The 18311-nt window shown below is 45.8% G+C and overlaps 1 protein-coding gene across 1 annotated transcript in view; it reads left to right on the top strand.

Moving 5' to 3' along the window:
- Positions 1–18311, top strand: part of Rapgef4 (Rap guanine nucleotide exchange factor 4) — a 117315-nt gene that overhangs the window by 31328 nt on the left and 67676 nt on the right. Inside the window, 4 exon segments of the mRNA XM_038338012.2 lie at positions 5091–5144; positions 5455–5561; positions 8487–8608; positions 10228–10411. Of these exon segments, the coding sequence (XP_038193940.1) occupies positions 5091–5144; positions 5455–5561; positions 8487–8608; positions 10228–10411 (467 nt within the window).

The raw sequence follows: 18311 nt of genomic DNA, 5'->3' as shown, positions 1-18311 counted from the left end.
AGCTACAGGTCAAAGCAGAGGCCAGCTCTTGGACACAAACCAAGGCATCATTAATGAAGCCCCTGTGCCATACTGGCTTCCCATCTGCCTTCCTCTTTGACACAGAAAATGTTACTGGAGGATACAGGCCAGCTAGAGGGCTGGAAGGCTGCACGGTGAGCCTCTGCCCAAGTCTGTGGCTGCTGTGACCACCTTGTAGGGCTGGCCCCTCAGGGCACCTCTTTGTCCTTCCCATGCTCTTAAAAGCTGCTGGAGGCATGTTTCCTGGCTCCCCAACCTTCAGGCTGGTTTTCTTCCTTTGGTTCTCACTAATATTGCTATGTTGCTGTTTCTCTCTCTTCTGTTTAATCTAGTCTATATTGAAATAATTGATATAATGAAATTATTCCCTCATAGCTCTAGTTTCTGACCAGAGGAGAATGGGCATGGAGAATCTGGCCTTCCTCTTGGCAGCGGGTAGACCGGTGGCATCACTGGCTGCGGCTATGCCACAAAGGGTTCTTGATGCCCTCTAAGTTCCGGTACCTTGCAGGACATCTGGATCAAGGCCTGGTGGCTTTTTCCTTCCTCCTCTGCACTCTTTCCAAAGGCTTTCTTCTGCCAACCTGGGGCTTGGCTGAGTGGATCTGGCTGGCTTCCCCATTTCCCTCTGCCTGTAGAACTCTTCCCCAGCAGAGAGGTCTGTTTCTGATCAGGTCTCTTGAGTGGCTTTTGTCCTCCTGGGTGGACTTCTGTGACATCCTTTCTCTGGCACATTTATCTTATCCCCTAGGGATCAGTTCCTCTGTGTAAATGCTTTATTCTTATAAAGTTGCTTTTTAGAAAGTTCATTCTGACTAAGCATGCTGCATACTGCCAATGGGTATGATTTCAGATAGTAAAAGTGATTGATTTATTGTTGAAAATTTATATGACCAAATCCGATACCTGGACCTGGAAGGGATGGCCAGCATGTTGTACCTTTCCAAAGAACTTTGATCAAACAACGTACAAAATCTTCCAACATGACAGTCAAGACATTTTTAGAAGAAAAGGTTGGTAACGGAGGCTGTGGGGGTGTTGGTGGTGGATGCTGTGGTGGAGGTGGTGGTAACTGAGCTTATGATCTGATCCTATCATGTAGACACTAGAGTAAGCTATAAATAGATTGAACTACCAGCAATCCCAGAGAGTAGCAATATGAGCTCAGGCAAGCCCGTACACACCGCTGGCCTAAGTGTTCTCAGTGAAAAAGAAAATGACGGTAAAAACAAGGAGCTAGCATGGATGAAGGAGTGTGGTCGACACGTGCAACCCTGTCTCCAGGGCAGGGTTTCCTATTGAATACTTCATAAGAATAACCGTGTTATGTCTATCCTCCTAACTATTCACAGAATACAGTTGTTATCCTTATTTCTCTGTAACACAGCTGTGGTGAAATTTACTCGAATGACAAGGGCAAACAAACTGGAAATAAGTAGACGGACGCAAAAGCAATGTAGTCACACTGTCCACGTAGGGGACCCTGAGCGGACCTTCACCAGTGATGGTGTCTAGGGACCCTGCCTGCCTGTCTGTCTCAAGTCTGTCTGCACCACCACTCACGGCCAGGCCCTTCTAATCCTGTTCTCTGAAGAGAATGCTTTCCATGTTGTCCTGCATGTGGCCCTCCCAGACTTCATTTTTTTGTTGTTTTTTTTTTTTTCGAGATAGGGTTTTCCTGTAGTTTCTAGAGCCTGTCCTGGAACTAGCTCTTGTAGACCAGGCTGGCCTCGAACTCAGAGATCCGCCTGCCTCTGCCTCCCGAGTGCTGGGATTAAAGGCGTGCGCCACCACCGCCTGGCTCCAGACTTTATTTAAATAAAGAGAAATCCTCTCCCCGCAAACACCCATTCATGGTGTCGCCCTGAACCTGACGTTTCTGAGGTGGAGAAGGTTTTGAGAACCTTGCTTTTCAACAGATGAAGCAGCCTCCTGGCCCTGGAACTGGTGCCAGGACTGTCCGGCTGAGCAAACCTTGTATGCCTTTAGAAGGCACAGATCAAAGGGAGGGTTCTGGTTGAAGCCTGATGCACCGCCCTGCTTTGGTAACACTTCCTTTTCAAGGTTCCAAGGAATTAAAACAAAGTCATTGAAATAAACTAAACTAGGTACCATTTGTTAGTTTTTTGTTATAATATAGTAAGAAGCAACTAAATATATCTTTGAATAGTTTCATTCAGCTCACTAGGAGCAAACATTTCTCAGCCATTCTCAGTTTGGGCCTCCTCTTGACCTCCAGCTTGACCAGCTTCTTAGAGACAAACTGATAAACGTCAGCTTTTCATGGGGCGGGGTCTGGAAAACAACCCCACCTCCCTCTGCACTAGACCTCTTCTTCTAGAACGGGAAGAAGGGACGGGCTCCTAGCATCGTTTTCTGGAACAACCAGAAGCTTTTACAGTTAGATCTGTAACCAGGAAGCCTCGCAGATGTATGAAGTCACCCGTGTGTGGCAGGGACAGGATCACTAGAGCATCACTGGAGCTGAAGTTCATAACTGGGAAGTTCACAGCCAATTTCAGCTGTGTGTTTTTAGGGACCTGATGGACGATAGCTCTGCTTCCCTGGCTGGCCAATGTTCTGTGTTGAGAACAGGAGTTGCCTGGTCTCACAGCCTCTCTCCCATCAGCAGGTCTACTGTAAAGAACACAGGAGCTGGCAGGGCACATTATTTTGAATTATACCACATTGACATCCTTTGGTCTATGCTTGTTCGAAGTGGCGTGCTGCCGACACCCCATGTGTTTCAGTGGGTGGGGTCTGCCAGATGCCAGTCACATGAACAAAATGTTGAAATGGTGAGTTCAAGGAGACACAGTCTTAGAAGCAAATCTATGGCTCATCTCTGCCGGTTTTTGAAGTTCAGTATTCTTTACCCCTTTAACTCTTTTATAATGCTAAAAGCACCAGCCCGTCCCAAATTTGCCATTGATAAAAGGCAAATATATAATGTTCATATGTGTATATTCGCATTGAGGTTTAAACCGTTTCTTAAAACTGAGTGACCTTCATCTCCTTCAGTGGTTAAGTGTTTTAAATGAGAAGCAGAAATGAACTCAGCAATATATTTTCGCTGTAATTAACTCCTATTCGCAAAAGGCAGGAAGGTGTTGCTGTACAGTGTTTTAATCTTTATGTCAGTGTTTGGGGGCCGCCATAACAAACTGTCACTTGCCGAGATAATCAAATCAATGAGCCCTCCCCGCTGTGATCCAGACCTCTAGTGTAAGCCTCTGGGTTAAAATGGAGGCTCAACAAGATCATGCTGCTTTTGGAGACTCAATGGGGGCTCTTTTTCCCCCCTTGTCTGTCCTCCTTTCTCCCTTTGTCTGTCTCCCCCTTGTCTGTCCTCCTCTTTTTCCCCCCTTGTCCTCCTCTTTCCGCTTTTGGGTGCTGACTCTGCCTTTCCTTCTTGCATCTGATAACACAACCCTCATAAACACCAGGCTGGTCTAAACATTGTGATCACCACACCTTCAACATCTGGGCATAAAGATGTGTGCATCTTTGGGGGATGTTAGGTAAAGAGCCCCAGACTACTAACGCTCCAAAGGCATCAGATCAAATCAAATCATGCTATTCAAAAGTGTCACAAACAACATTGTATCCATGACTCTTCCCCCACCTTTTAACATTGTATCCACTCTTCCTCCACCTTTTAACATTGTATCCATGACTCTTCCTCACCTTTTAACATTGTATCCACGACTCTTCCCCCACCTTTTAACATTGTATCCACTCTTCCTCCACCTTTTAACATTGTATCCATGACTCTTCCTCACCTTTTAACATTGTATCCACGACTCTTCCTCCACCTTTTAACATTGTATCCATGACTCTTCCCTCACCTTTTAACATTGTATCCATGACTCTTCCCCACCGTTTAACATTGTATCCATGACTCTTCCACCACCTTTTAACATTGTATCCATGACTCTTCCCCCCACCTTTTAACATTGTATCCACGACTCTTCCTCCACCTTTTAACATTGTATCCATGACTCTTCCCTCACCTTTTAACATTGTATCCACGACTCTTTCTCCACCTTTTAACATTGTATCCACGACTCTTCCTCCACCTTTTAACATTGTATCCATGACTCTTCCCCCACCTTTTAACATTGTATCCACGACTCTTCCCCACCGTTTAACATTGTATCCACGACTCTTCCCCCACCTTTTAACATTGTACCCATGACTCTTCCACCCCCTTTGACCTGACACATTTGGAAAGGTGTGTGAGATATTTGGAAAGGTATGTGAGAAAGGTATGCCAGATATGTGAGATAATGAAGGCTGGGGCTACCATTTTATAGAAACTGGACTTCTCCATTGTTTCAGATGCAACACATCCATCCACAGAATGTGTTTCGTCTGAAGAGTGCCGGCTAGGTCCTGGCGCTAATCTGACTGGCATAGACTTATGAAGGCTGCAGTTTTCTCAGGAAAGAGATGCACAGCGGCTGCCTCCCTCCCTTGGGTTCTGGGAGCTTTAGTGCAGGAAGCTGCATGTGAAAATAACAATGAACGAACAAACAAACAAACAAAATAAGCACTGCCGAGAAAGAGTCTTAACTGCACAAGAGAACAGGGAACGGAGCATTCCCACCCCAAATCAATACTTTATCCACAGCCCAGGGCAGGTCCCTGTAACCTCTGACTGTTTACCTTGTTTGCTTTCTCCCTGCTCTGGTGTTTGTTATGCTTCAACCAGCTGCCTTTTCCCTTCTCATTAAGCCTATGAACATTGAATCATTCCTGTTTGGTTCTCTTTTTTTTTCATTTTTTATAAACAGTTTATATTTAAATGTTGGCAAACTGAATGGTCCAATTTTGCCCTTTGAATGCCTGTGCATTCAAGTTCTTTAGGAGGCCTCTCTCTCTCTCTTTCTCTCTCTCTCTCTCTCTCTCTCTCTCTCTCTCTCTCTCTGTCTCTCTCTCTCTCTCTCTCTCTTTAAATTCTATTTTGAGTTTCATAAAAATTAGTGTTTCTTATTATCCCCAACCCATAATTTTCTTTACTGAATTTTTTGTTTAATTTTCTTTTGCCTTAACATTTTATTTTTCAGACACCTCTCATTGAACCTCACGTTCCTCTCCGTCCTGCTAACACCATTACCAAGGTAATGGGACGTAGGTGGGTTGATGAGCCATCCAAGCTCGCTTCTTAAGTACCACTGGAGGTGGTTCCTGTGTCAGAGCGTCAAGTCAAGGCCCCTCAGAGCCACTTCCCAGAGCCAATAACTATGCAGCATGTCTCAGTTCCCGACATAACAGTGACATGTCTCATGAGTGAGCAGTGTAAATATGTATGAGTTGTGTTTTTTTTTTAATCTGGACTCTGATTAGAAAGCGGTTTAAGAATTCACCGGGTCTACTCCCTTCCGTAAACTCTCCTTTCCCCTCTTTTCCTCCCATCTGATTAACACCCAGGTCCCTTCAGAGAAGATCCTCAGAGCTGGGAAAATCTTACGAATTGCCATTCTCTCTCGAGCACCCCACATGATAAGAGACAGAAAATACCACCTAAAGACGTACAGGTATGTTTGTTCATCCTCATGGCTAAAGATGTACAGGTATGTTTGTTCATCCTCATGGCTAAAGACGTACAGGTGTGTTTGTTCATCCTCATGGCTTGGCCCCTCTAATTGGTGTTTTATAAAAATGTGACAAATAGCCTCTGTTATAAACCCCAGGGTTCCAGCCTTCGCTTCTTTTAGCCCCAGCACTGCAGGCTGATGTGTGCAGGCATGAACAAAGAGGAGGAATCCCTTGTGTTGTTTGCGAGCATCTTTCCGTGGCCCTACTAAGTTCAGCTAGCACTCACACAGTTCTTATATGCCTAGGGTGACACCACGCCACTTCCCACATGGGATCATGAAGTTTATCTCCTCTACATCCCTCCCAGAAAGGCATATCTGGGTATGTGTCCATTTCCCAGATGACAAACCTGACCCTGGGCAAAGAGAGCAAATACTGTCCCTTCACTAAGTCCTGTGTCCAGAGAGTACACAAGCAAATTTAACCAAATATGGATGATCTCTAAATTCAGTGATTTTTATTTTTAAGTCATAGTGTTACAAGCTCTAAGGATATGGAAGTGAACAAAATATATAAAATCTTTTATGGAGTTTGTTTTCTAGTGAAGTTTTATTTTAGTAAGCTACTGAACCTGGCGGGGGTGGGGTGGGGGCGGGGTGTGCACTTGCTGAAACTGTCGGAGGACACTGGGTGACCTGCTCAGTCTCTGTCCATCTTATCCCTTCGAGGCAGGGTCTCTCACTAGACCTGGAGCTGGGCTGGCAACCAGCAAGCCCCAGGATCCCCTGTCTCTTCCTGTTACAGCACCAGAGTGACAGGCATGTGCCTGGCCACACTTCGCCTTTTACATGGGCAGTTCAAACTCAGGTCCTCACGCTTGTGGGGCAGATGCCCACTGAGCCAGCTCCCCACAGCCACATTTTCACCGCCTCTTCCAGAGTCTGTCAGTCTTGTTCTGCAGCCCTCAGTGTTAATCTTCCTGGACTCTGTGGCTCCTGCATTATAGTTCTAAGGAAAGTCAAGATTTAAAACAAAGCCAAACAAAGCTAAAACACGTGTGCTACATGTTCCCTGAGTCCAACCTGTTAGCCCTTCAGCTCTTTTGCTGTAGAGGGACCTTAAAAGCTCGCATGGCTGAAAAGAGCTTTTTCGTTGGATGTTTTAGTTATTTTTTTCCCTTAAAATGTGAGTATGCTCGCCCAACTATTGACTCGTGTTGGGGAAATTCCATTAACTATGTCATGTTTGGTGACACATCGTGGAAACGGGAAGTCAGAAACCAATCTCTTCCTGATGCCCTCCTGTGGAGACTTAAATCCCTGACACAGAGGTGTTATGTCTGCTCCACACCCTATGACATAAATGAATGATCTGCTGGTGATGACCAGCGGGCTCCACTGGAAACCATGGGCACGGTTTCTTCTGCAGCAGTCTGAGCTATTGCCCCAGATCCGTGCTGGCAAGCTCCGTCTCCTCCCTCCTGCTCTTTATCCCATTGTGTGTCTGCTTCAGTATCAGAGAGTTGAGGCCCCGCCAGATCCAGTAACATCCTAGTGACCACTATGCTAGAGTGGTTGACAGTCAGTCTTGATGCGGTGTCATTTATTGGAAATGATACCCAGGGACTCTACTATATGCCCCTGTTGTGCATTCTGGCTCCAAAGTCCGTGTGTCTTTCCTAGAAATTCAATGCTCTGAGTCAGCTCTGTTGCTTTTTTTTTAATAGGAGCAATCATTGAATTAAAAGCCAAATAAAATTGATTTCTATACTTTTATAAGAACTTTTCCACTAGTAATCTACCAAATTATAAGAGAAATGTTTGTTTTGTATGTTTAGCTCAGAGGTATCTGATTAATTCAAAGTGAAGATGTAGGTGTTTCTTCATCCTTTGAGGTTGTGATGGATAAGCAGAGCTGGCCTTCTCCACCGTCCTCCCTGGGCCAGGGTCACTGCATTCCAAGAGCTGATAGATTTCTGAGATTCTACAATATTGGAACTGGAGAAGGCCTCCAAGGCCATCACTTGTTCTTCCCTTACCTTACAGAGAAGGAAACAGAACCAGAGAGATGGCCAAAGTCATATAGTTAATGAGTAGGAAACTTGATAACTCTACCACTTCACGATTTTTCCCAGTGGCCCAGGACAAGGAATCTACTTCAGTTTAGGTGAGAGTTCTTCAGGCTTGGTCCCGCCTCTGCTCATGCCCAGAGGCGGGGCCATTCTTGGCCTGCCAAGGGAGGCCACCAATGAGTCAGGCCCAGCTGCAAGCCGCCTTCTGCTCTGGGCCTCCCTGCCCTATTCCACTGTCCCTTGAGATCTGTCCCTAGGACTTCAGGACTGCACTTTCTCCCTTGTACACACACATAAGTAACACCTGCTCTATTTTCACACCTCCCTCAGAGTTTCCTAATACGTAAGTGTATAATTGTGTATCTCCTAACTAACACACATAGCTTGTCTACCCACTACAGGGGACAGCTTTGGGACTAACACATGGCTGTACAGGGAGCATCTGGTGTTGTTAGATGACAGATTCTGTGGACACGTTAGTGCTCATGACACAGGACCTTTTCGGAAAGATTTGCATTGCTAATTGCTTACTTCTCCCCACAGCCCTCACCCTGAGCTGTCCCAGGCCCAGCTCAGTGTTAGACTTAGAAGGAAGGGTAATGTTTTCCCTCTAGCCGCCCTTGAGTAGCTTGGTGCTCTTTCTTCTAGCGTTATTTTATTTACACGACCCAGCTTAGGTTGGTGCAAGAGCCTAAGGCTATATTCCCCCACGACCCCCCCCCCCAAAAAAAAACCGCTTTCTTTGCCTTGATACCGCTTATGGTACCAGGCTTTTCAGAAGGTTCTCCTCTTGAAGGCTATCTCCCATTCTCTGTGCAGACTTTTTCCATCCTCTGTGTCTCATCCCCTTTAGACAATGCTGTGTCGGGACTGAACTGGTAGACTGGATGATACAGCAAACGTCCTGCGTTCACTCCCGGACTCAAGCCGTTGGCATGTGGCAGGTCTTGCTGGAAGACGGTGTCCTCAACCACGGTAAGATGGGCCCCAGGCTCTGGAAAACTCTCAAGTCATGCGAAGTGTATTGCCCTGGGTAAGCTATTATTGCCGCATTCCCAAAGGGGCAAAAGAGAATGATGATCTCCTTAAGGAACCACCAAGCTAGCATCTTCATTTAGCAATACAAATGCAGCGAGCGGATGCTATTGATGGCCACGTTCCACCATTGTACCTTCCTAACTTCCGAGACCGAAGGAAAGGAAAATGAAATTGCAACCAGAGTGCATCAGCTCCAATTATGTTTATTAGTTTGCATTCATGGTCCATTGATGGTGTGATTAGACTCCAAGCATTGCACCGTGGTCCTGAGACAGGCGCAGGATGAAAGAGCAATGGAATGTGTGGCCGCGCTGATGACATGAGAGGCAGTAATGAATTCAGAAGCTGCCTTTCCACTGCACCGCTGTCTGGGAGAGCCGATTTGTATCCCCGCCGGATGGCCATGTTTAAAATCAGAGCTGCGCGCTGCAATTGCGGTCTCTAGTAACGGCCGCAGCTCTGGCTGAACAGAAGAGCTATTCATGGCCGAGGTGTGACTGCCGCTCAGCTGCTCACGCCACTTGCTTAAGCCTACTTTTCTAAACGTGAAAACATTCAAATCAGCCGTTTCATCCGCCAGCACCTGGGAACGTGGGAGAAAGAATCTTGCTCGAGTTTCCTCAGACATTCCATGTATACATGTGCGTACCAACCACCTGGGGCTCTTGCTCAGAGCAGATTCTGACTTTGCAGGTCTGGGGTGGGTTCTAAGGACCTTGTGCTGCAATACGCACCCTCATGTTGCTGCCGCCGCCACTGCCATCCCTATTTCGGGGATCTGCCGGGGTCTACCACTGTTCTTTGCCTTTAACCTTGACACTTCGTGCTATAGAGGGACTAAGTGATTTCCAGACATTTAGAGGAGGGGTTCTAGCCCAGCCCACCTTCTTTTCTAACAGAGACCTAAATCTTGTTGACCACTTGGTTAGGATGTGTGAGTTCCTGGGTCTGAGTCCCCAGCTTTGCCAAAAGAAATGGAGGAAATAGCTTTCTGGAAACCAAAACTGAGAGAAAATGACCACCAATTCCTTCGAGGAGTCTATGGCCTGGAAGCTTGGTCTGCTTGGCTTTGTTCAGATCTTTGTGTTCTTGTAAACCTTTCTTTTCCTCCAAGTGGGGAGAGAACTGTGTCTTAATGGGTACATAGAGCAGGAAACGCCTGAGTTCTGACCTCCCTAAGGAATGCCTCTTGTAAGACCGCACTCCCAAAGCCGTTCCGCAAGCAAGCTCTGACAGTGAGTTTACCAGTTTGGGACACACGCCCCACACTGTAGAAAATGCCACCAAGGCGTTGTGTGCTCATCCTATAAAAGCTGGCAGGTGCCCACAGAAGGCGCGGGGAGGCAAAATCGGGTGGGTCCAGGAGGCTGTGGCTCAGATGACTGTAAAGGGATGGCTGGGCTTCTAGTTGTCCCGCCTGAGTGAGGTGGAGTTCAAAGGACTCGGGCTCCCAGCTGAGCCGCTGCATGGCTGTACTCCGGCCCTGTAACCCTGCCAGCGAACTGTGGGTCATAGCTTCAAGCCCCGGCTGACCCTGGCCTCTATGTTTCCCACAGTGGACCAGGAGCGCCATTTCCAAGACAAATATTTATTTTATCGATTTCTGGATGATGAGCACGAGGATGCCCCTTTGCCTACTGAGGAGGAGAAGAAGGAGTGTGATGAGGAGCTCCAGGACACCATGCTGCTGCTGTCTCAGATGGGCCCTGATGCCCACATGAGGATGATCCTGCGCAAACCGTAAGTGGGAGCTCGCGGCTCGCCTGGCTGTCCCAGGCTGCCGCAGGCACATCCGGAGAGGGGTGCAAGGCTGGTGGCAGAAGTCCTGGCCTTCCCTCATGTCAGAGGACGGATGGCTAAGGGGTGATACTACAGTGGTGTTTGTCTATGTTTTATTTTAAACTTTGACCCCCTCCCCAAACTCCACTGTCCACTCACGTGAGTTTAAACTATATATCTTTAGCAGGTGACTCAGGATATCAAACCAGAGTGCCTGTATTAATGGCCTTTGCCAATGGCAAGTAGAAACTGTTCTGCTTCTATGCCAGACTGAGGCAGCCCCATTCTTCATAGTTCTAGAGGGCAAGTATCCCCAGAAGCAAAGCTCCCATGCCCGTGTTACATTCTTTCATTCATTAAATCATTCATTCCTTCTTTTGGTAAAAACCCTTCATGGCCACCATTCAGTCAGTGAGGCAGCTGGAAGCCCCCTTGTCTGCCACAGCTGGCCACTAGCTGACAACAACAACCTTGAGGTATTTAATTAGGTCAAAGAAGAAAAGTGTGAAGCCCCTGTTAGACCCCAGGCATTCTGCTATTGCTCCATGGCCCACAAAGCACATGGCCACTCCCAGTCTTTCTCAGGGAAACCTTTGCAGTCAAGGCGGCTTGGCGCTAGATTGGGAAACCCCACACACAGGTTTCTGCTTTCATGCTGGAAACGAAGCCCTCTCCACCGTACAGCCAGTGCCAGGCGGCTATGGATGCCAACCCTGAACCACTAGCTCAGCCGACCTTCCTTTATGCTCGGGTCTCTGCAAGAACATTCAATTTTACATCTGCTATGTCCACTGGGCACTTTCCAAGCGAGAGCTGCCCCTCAGACGGACTTCCCCAACAACTGCCCCTTGGACCAGTTCACAATGGCCTCTGAGGGCAGCTTTATCTCCTTCCCCCAGGACTCTTTAACTTTCACTGGCCCATACTCCAGGCAGCATGGGCTTTTCAACATATGTCATTTTTGTCACACCGTGTCCCCTTTGTCCAAACTCTCTCTTGGGGCTTAATCTTCTACACAGAGCATTTCAAAGGCTTTCCCCTCATCCCAGCCGGTACTATCATCCTTAACTCTAGAACCATGGTTTTGAGCTCTTTCAGCCCCAATCCCCTTTCTTCAAACAGAAATTGAATAGAAGGATCCAAAATATCAAATAGAAAAGCCAGAGCTGCACCGACCTAAGCAGGAGTGGGGTCCAAGGAAGCTGCCCAGCCAATTTGTGCTCTGTCTGCCCTGCAGGATCATGAGGAGGATGGCCGAGGGCACAAGAATTCCCCGGGGCTGTGGAAATCAAATGATAAATGGCCTCAGAAACCACATTTTCTCTCCAGGCAGACTGTTTCCCTTCCTCCTGACCAGTTTGCTCATCGTCTGTCCTTCATCTCTCCTGGCTCGCTCTCTCTCTCTCTCTCTCTCTCTCTCTCTCTCTCTCTCTCTCTCTCTCTTTCTCCTGTTTTCCTTGCTGTCACATTCATTCAAGCTGGCATCATTGTGAGGTTCTGAGTCTGGCTGAGGTAGACCCTAAGGCATCTGGAAATGCATGGGGATGTTTGGATTGTCAGAATACGAGTGGGCACACAGGCTATTGGCATCCGTTGGACAGAGGTGAAGACTCTAGGGATACTAAAGGCATCCAATGTCAAGGATCCCTGCCACATTTGCCCTGCACATTTGCTTTCTCGCCCACCGAGAAGCAGTTAGACACTGGGAGTCTGTGAAAGGCAATCACACAGTGCCAGGGTTTTTTTTCATTAACCCCTTGTTCGCCAGCACATCTTGACCACCTAACTTGTTCTGAATGCTGTGGAGTTGAGTTAAGCAGGAACATGAGGGTGTTCCTTCTTTCTGGAGCTCTGTGTGAGCAGAAGATAGCTCGAGACCCATGAGCAAGGATGCAGTCAGGGCTGTACGACATCCTATAATGGACAAGGTAGTGTGTGTTAGCATTCTGTACTGTGGGGAGGGCTTCCCTAGTGTGAAATACTCAGGCTATGTACCTGTCTTCGATGAGGTTTCTACGGCTGTGAGGAGACACAATGACAACAACTCTTATAAAGGAAAACATTTAATTGGGGTGTATTATAGTTTCAGAGGTTTGGTCCACTGTCGTCATGGTGGGATGTAGCAGCATGCAGGTAGACATGGTGCTGGAGAAGGAGCTGAGATCCTTCTACATCTTGATCTACAGGCAGCAGGAAATGAATGGGGTCACTGGGTGTAGCTTGAGCATAAGAGACCCCTCAAAGCCTGCCCCCACAATTAGATACTTCCTCTAACAAGGCCATACTTACTCCAACAAAGCCATACCTCCTAATGGTGCCACTCCCTGTCAGGGCCATTTTCATTCAAAACGCCACAGTCCCCAACAAGGAAGCCATCAATAAACATTTTTGAGTGACTGAGTGAGCTCACAGCCCCTGCCAATCCTCTCTCAGCTCTTCCTTGCCGTTGAATTCACTAAGACTTCTCTTCAAGTGCTTACCAAGTGGATTAAAATGTAGAAAGAGTAACTGCTCCTTTGAGGAGTCTGTAAGCCAATGAGAGAAGCAATCCCAAGTTAGAGTCAAATGAGGCAGACATTTATTGAGTATGGGCTGTATGCTCAAGACTTCTTGCCTAGGTTTCATGAGTCATCCCTAGAAATAGGGTCCACTGGTCTAGCCCCTGTAAGTGAAGCTATGAGTTCACTTCCCAGCACTCCCAAGGAGAGATGGTGCTGTTCCCATTTTTGTCCACAATCCAGTGAAGTGCACGAACCCCAGATACTCAAGTCTTCAAGAAACATTGCTTTCCCCAAGCTTGGCTGCGGTTGACCTCTGGCTATTGAACAGCAGGTTTGCACTTGGTGTTATGGCACAGGCCTTGGGTCTGAGCACTTGAGAGGCTTAGGTAGGAAGAAAATTGGAGCTGGAGGCTATCTTGGGCAATGTAGCAAATTTCAGACCAGTTTGGATTACATATGAGGATTCTATCTCAAAAAAAAAAAAAAAAAAAAAAAGCAAGAAGATGAAGCTAAAGATTCATTCACTGATAGTCCAAGATGTATTATTTGGGGATTTTCTTCCCATCTTCCCAGGATTTTTTTTTTTAATTTGGCAAACATTGGGATTGGGCTGGCAATGCTTCTTCAGGCTGATGTATTTCCTTCCTATTTGAATGGCAGCTCTTCAGGGATGGGAAAGTGAAAGATGGAATCGAATTTTGTGAGATAGACACTCAAGTTCTATATACACACACATACCCCCCCCCTGCTCTTGGTTAGTTATTTTTCAATTTTCTAGTAACCTTTGGAGATATCACTTGATTCTATTTAAGAGGAAAGAAAAGAAGCCAATTTGATCAAGAATCAGCAGCACCCAGTCTGTTCTCAAAGGGACTGACGAAGCACTTTGCTCTTGGAGACTGAGGCCACCTCTGTGGGTCCTGGGGCAGTTGGCTCCTTATGGCCCAAAGTGCCGAGTAACTGAGAAACGCAGAGCCACGGCATGTGTTGGCTCTATGTCAGCGGGGCCAAGACCCCCAGTTTTTGAACTCAACACAGCTGCACTTGTGATAGTCACCACTGCCAGAGAGGTTGCAGAACTCTGATAATTACTGGGAAAGAAATAACACAATATTCTTTGATGAGAAGATTACTTTGAGAGTTTGATTGTATAATGAAGATGTTGCTTTGAAAGGTACTTCCCATTGTTCTGAGGCTGAGACTCGCTGGCTTTTAAAAAAAAGTGTCACTTGTTTTGACAGGCTACTTAGAAAAATTCTCTGTTTATTACATTAACTGCAGCATTTTAACTGTCAAACTATGAAAGAATGTTCCGCAGTTTAAAAAACAGAATAGAGCTTCAGGGGGAATTTTTTTTTTTTTTTTTGGCACACTCTTGTTGCTATTGGTATTGAAAGAAAAAAAAAAACATACATTCTGAATGTGAAATTAGCTTTTTATGTGGTGGCAGACAGAGTGGCTCACAATGCCCGTCGTGGTTGCGCAGGTGTGGACCTGCGTGGCATTTGGGGGCAAATGCTGCAGAACGGTGACAGGTTGACAGTGCTGTTGTTGTCGCGTTGAGACAGGGCCATCAAACACAAATGAACTCTCAGAGCTTATTGTTTTGACTTCGCTTTGTTTATAAGCCTGAATGCAGGAGGTTACTCTGCACACATAGATACAGCAGAGTGCTTCCTCGCAGGTGTGGGCATTTGGGTACATTGAAGCAGGCACTTTGGATAGGAAGCCTTTGGCCAAAAGATACAGAGATGGCCAGGTAGGTACCATACTGTCAAAGGTGAAGCCACCTGGAAACAAAGAGGCTTCACGGACGCAGGATTCTCCTGCCGTCAAGCCTTCTGTCTCCCTCCATGAAGAAGGAGACACTGTGTCCCACTCTTTACAGGGGTCTCACGGAGGCCTGCAGTGGGAGCGAAATGAAGATTGTATTTCTCAAATCTCATTCAAGTTATGCCCTTCTGAAACTTCCTAGAAAAAGAAATCCACTGAGCCTGGAAAGAGCCAGGGCAGGGAGGACAGCACAGGAAAATTAGATCGCCATATCGAAAGTTGTTAGCATGTTCTGCTGTCTTCCAAATGGGCCTGGAACTCATAAACTGCAGTTTGCTTATTTTATGTGATCAGTGAAAGGTTTAGGCATCTGAGTCTGGAAAGCAAATGAGCACTGGGAAGAGGCAAAGGCTGTCCATCCGTGCCAATTGGTGGCTCTAATGCCCAATAGCCCTGCCGACTAGATGCTCTATACAGTAGTTAGGGGGACGTCAGGGGGCTGTGTACTTCTTCTTAATTAGCAAAACTTGTCTTTTAAAATATTTATTATTAGTAGTAGTAGTATTAGTATTGGTATTATTTATTATTATTATTACTGTGTGTGTGTGTGTGTGTGTGTGTGTGTGTGTGTGTGTGTGTGTATGTGTTCAGGTACCTGCAGAGGCCAGAAGAAGGTATTAGATTCTCTGTGGGTTACCTGATGTGGTATTGGGAACTGAACTGGGGTCCAGGGCAGCAGTGCTATATCTGAACACTTACACATTTGGGTTCCTGGTAAGATTAGCTCAAGTTTTTAATCACTTCCTATATGGTTCAAGCTGATCTCTTCGTTGTAGAAAATCTGAAAACTACCAGGAGTTTCAAAGGAATCCATAGCACCTGCAGTCCTATCTCGCAGATATAAAATTGCGATTTACATTTTGGAAGCTAGCTATCTGGTGATTTTCAAGTCCTATTTCTTCTTCTTCTTCTTCTTCTTCTTCTTCTTCTTCTTCTTCTTCTTCTTCTTCTTCTTCTTCTTCTTCTTCTCCTTCTTCTCCTCCTTCTTCTCCTCCTCCTCCTCCTCCTCCTCCTCCTCCTCCTCCTCCTCCTCCTTCTCCTCTTCCTTCTCCTTCTTCTACAGTTAATGGTGTGAGGGTCTTTAGGACTGCAGTTTTATGGTATGAAATGTGCTATCTGATCTCTGAATGTCCCTGCACACATTCATTTTGTGGTGGGTACCTGTGTGGGTTGATTCTCTGCTTCTTTGGAGCAGCAAAGGCTATTATTGCCTCGGTGCTCTTCCTCTCAGGACAGAGAAGGAGCTTCCAGCCAGGCAGACGCACAAGCATTGGGGAGGGCCAGAAACCTGCTTGGAAAATAAAGAGCTGCTGGATGTTTAAGGATTCCTGGACCAGGTACAGAATTAAGCTAGTCAGATGAAGGACGGCCAGTTATGCCATCTTTGGACATTAGAAGGAATTTACAGTCCTTTCAGGGAGCCATGGAAGAGCATAAACGGACGATGTGAATGGTCAGTTATGCACTATATTGACTTCTCTGAAGTTGACATCTCTAATGACTGTAGAGAATAGACTAGACGGGCCAAGACTGAGAGCAGCTAGACGTTTGTATGAGATTAAAATCAATGGTTTTTGGAGACCTTAATGATACCATTTGAAATACATGCATGCAATCCAAGAGCCTGCTAAATAACTTGTCAGTAATATGGAGCATAAGAGCCAGGATTCTATTCTCACAAATTTGCCACCACGCATCCAACATCTCTTGGGTGCAAATCTCAAAAATTTAATAATGCCTGCTAACCCTCTACCTCCTTTCCAAGGGCTAGTAAATGGAAATACAAACGCAATTGCACTTAATGATAGGCAGCATGTATTAAGTGCCTGTGTGCTAGGCACTGGGCTAAATACTTCTTTAATTTTGTTCTTTCAACCAACGGAGAGGTAGTTAATGCACGTACTTCCCACCTTATAGATTAGGAGCCAGCTTAGGCAAACACTGTTGCCTGTGGTGATCCAGATCATGGTGGACTGTGAATTTGATCCAGATGTGTAACTCTGGTGCTGTGTTCCACCTGCCATGGTCCGAAAGGGTCTCAGGATGGCTTTGTAGGTTATATCTTGGGCATTGGTGAAGAACAACATCATGGAAATTGTATTTTAAAGTAGTTATTACAGGATTACCTCATCTCATTAAATCATTCCTCTATAAATCTGAAATAGGAGCATAACACATTCAATAAATTATTACCATGTAGAATGGGATGTAAGTGTACCATCTGCTGTAGGAGGGTGTTCTACTTTGAGAGAGGTCCTGATGATTCCTCTGTCCATAAAGGGTTATTATAATAATGGATATTAGGCTTTCCTCTTATATGTATCTGGTGCACTGAGTTCTGCTCTGTGTTGTCAGTAGCAGAGTCCACATGGTCGTGTGGGTGTAACATTGTCAAAACTGATGCCACAGAAATGAAGTGACTTATGATTCCTATTTCCAGATTAAATACAGGATGCCCAACTAAATTTAGATTTCAGATAAACAGTGTTTTCTTAAAATTATATATGCTTCATGCATTTTTTTTTTGAGGCAGAGTTTCACTTTGTAAACCAGGATGGCTTCAAACTTACAGACACCTGTTGGCCTCTGTCTCTGGAGTGCTGGGACTAACATGGTTCACAGCCATGCCTGGCTCTCATGCATCTTTTCTAAAACTGATCCCTGTCTTGGAGTTATTAATAGGCTTGTCTTTACAGATGTCTAGAAGAGGTGCTGGAAAGCTTAAGTAAGAAGACAAACCACAACTGGGAGGAGCCACCTTACTCCATCAGCACCACACACAAGATGTAGTGATTCACATTTGAAAAACACTGGGTATTTTACATGGTGACCTCACATCCTTCATCCCTTTGAGGCATTAAATAATTCTATAAACTCTACATGGCTAATTATAACTTTCCATGTTCAGAAGAGGAAGTTGTGCTTAATGGATGTCAAGGGCTTCTCTTGTTTGATTCTTTCCTTCCTACAATGTTGCTTCGGGTTTCTCCTTTCTAGTAGAGTTAATAAATTAGGATAGAATGACAGAAGGAGGAGGAGGAAAAAAGGAAGAAAGGAGAAAAGGAAGGAAGGAAGGAAGGAAGAAAGGAAGGAAGGAAGAAGATGAGGATAGAGGGAAAATGGGATAATTCAACTATCCCAGATAAGAACTGACAGTTTACTGAGAAACAAAGTAAAGCTAACAATATGTCCTTGTAGCACCTCTGAAAGTTTGCATTTTCTATTGCACCCGAAGGCAGAGTGTGAGCTTTCCATCTGAATCCTTCCTAATTTTGGTGTGTCCTCCTTCATTTAATACTTGGGTATTTCAAAGGAAAGTATCAGTAGTTGTACTTATTACAAAGTTTAATGGTAGGGGCTGGAGAGGTGACTCAGTGGCTAAGGGAACTTAACTGCTCTTGTAGAGGACTGTAGTTTAGTTCTTATCCCTTCATGGTGACTCACGACTGCCTGTAATCCCAGTTCCAGAGGTTCTGACAACCTCTTCTGGGTTTCTTGGGCTCTGGGTACCAGGTAGGAACATGGTG

The sequence above is a fragment of the Arvicola amphibius genome, chromosome 7, assembly GCF_903992535.2.
Source record: "Arvicola amphibius chromosome 7, mArvAmp1.2, whole genome shotgun sequence".
Classification (NCBI taxonomy): domain Eukaryota; kingdom Metazoa; phylum Chordata; class Mammalia; order Rodentia; family Cricetidae; genus Arvicola; species Arvicola amphibius.
Note: the sequence above shows the minus strand (reverse complement) of the source record. Positions and strands in the feature narration are given on the sequence as shown.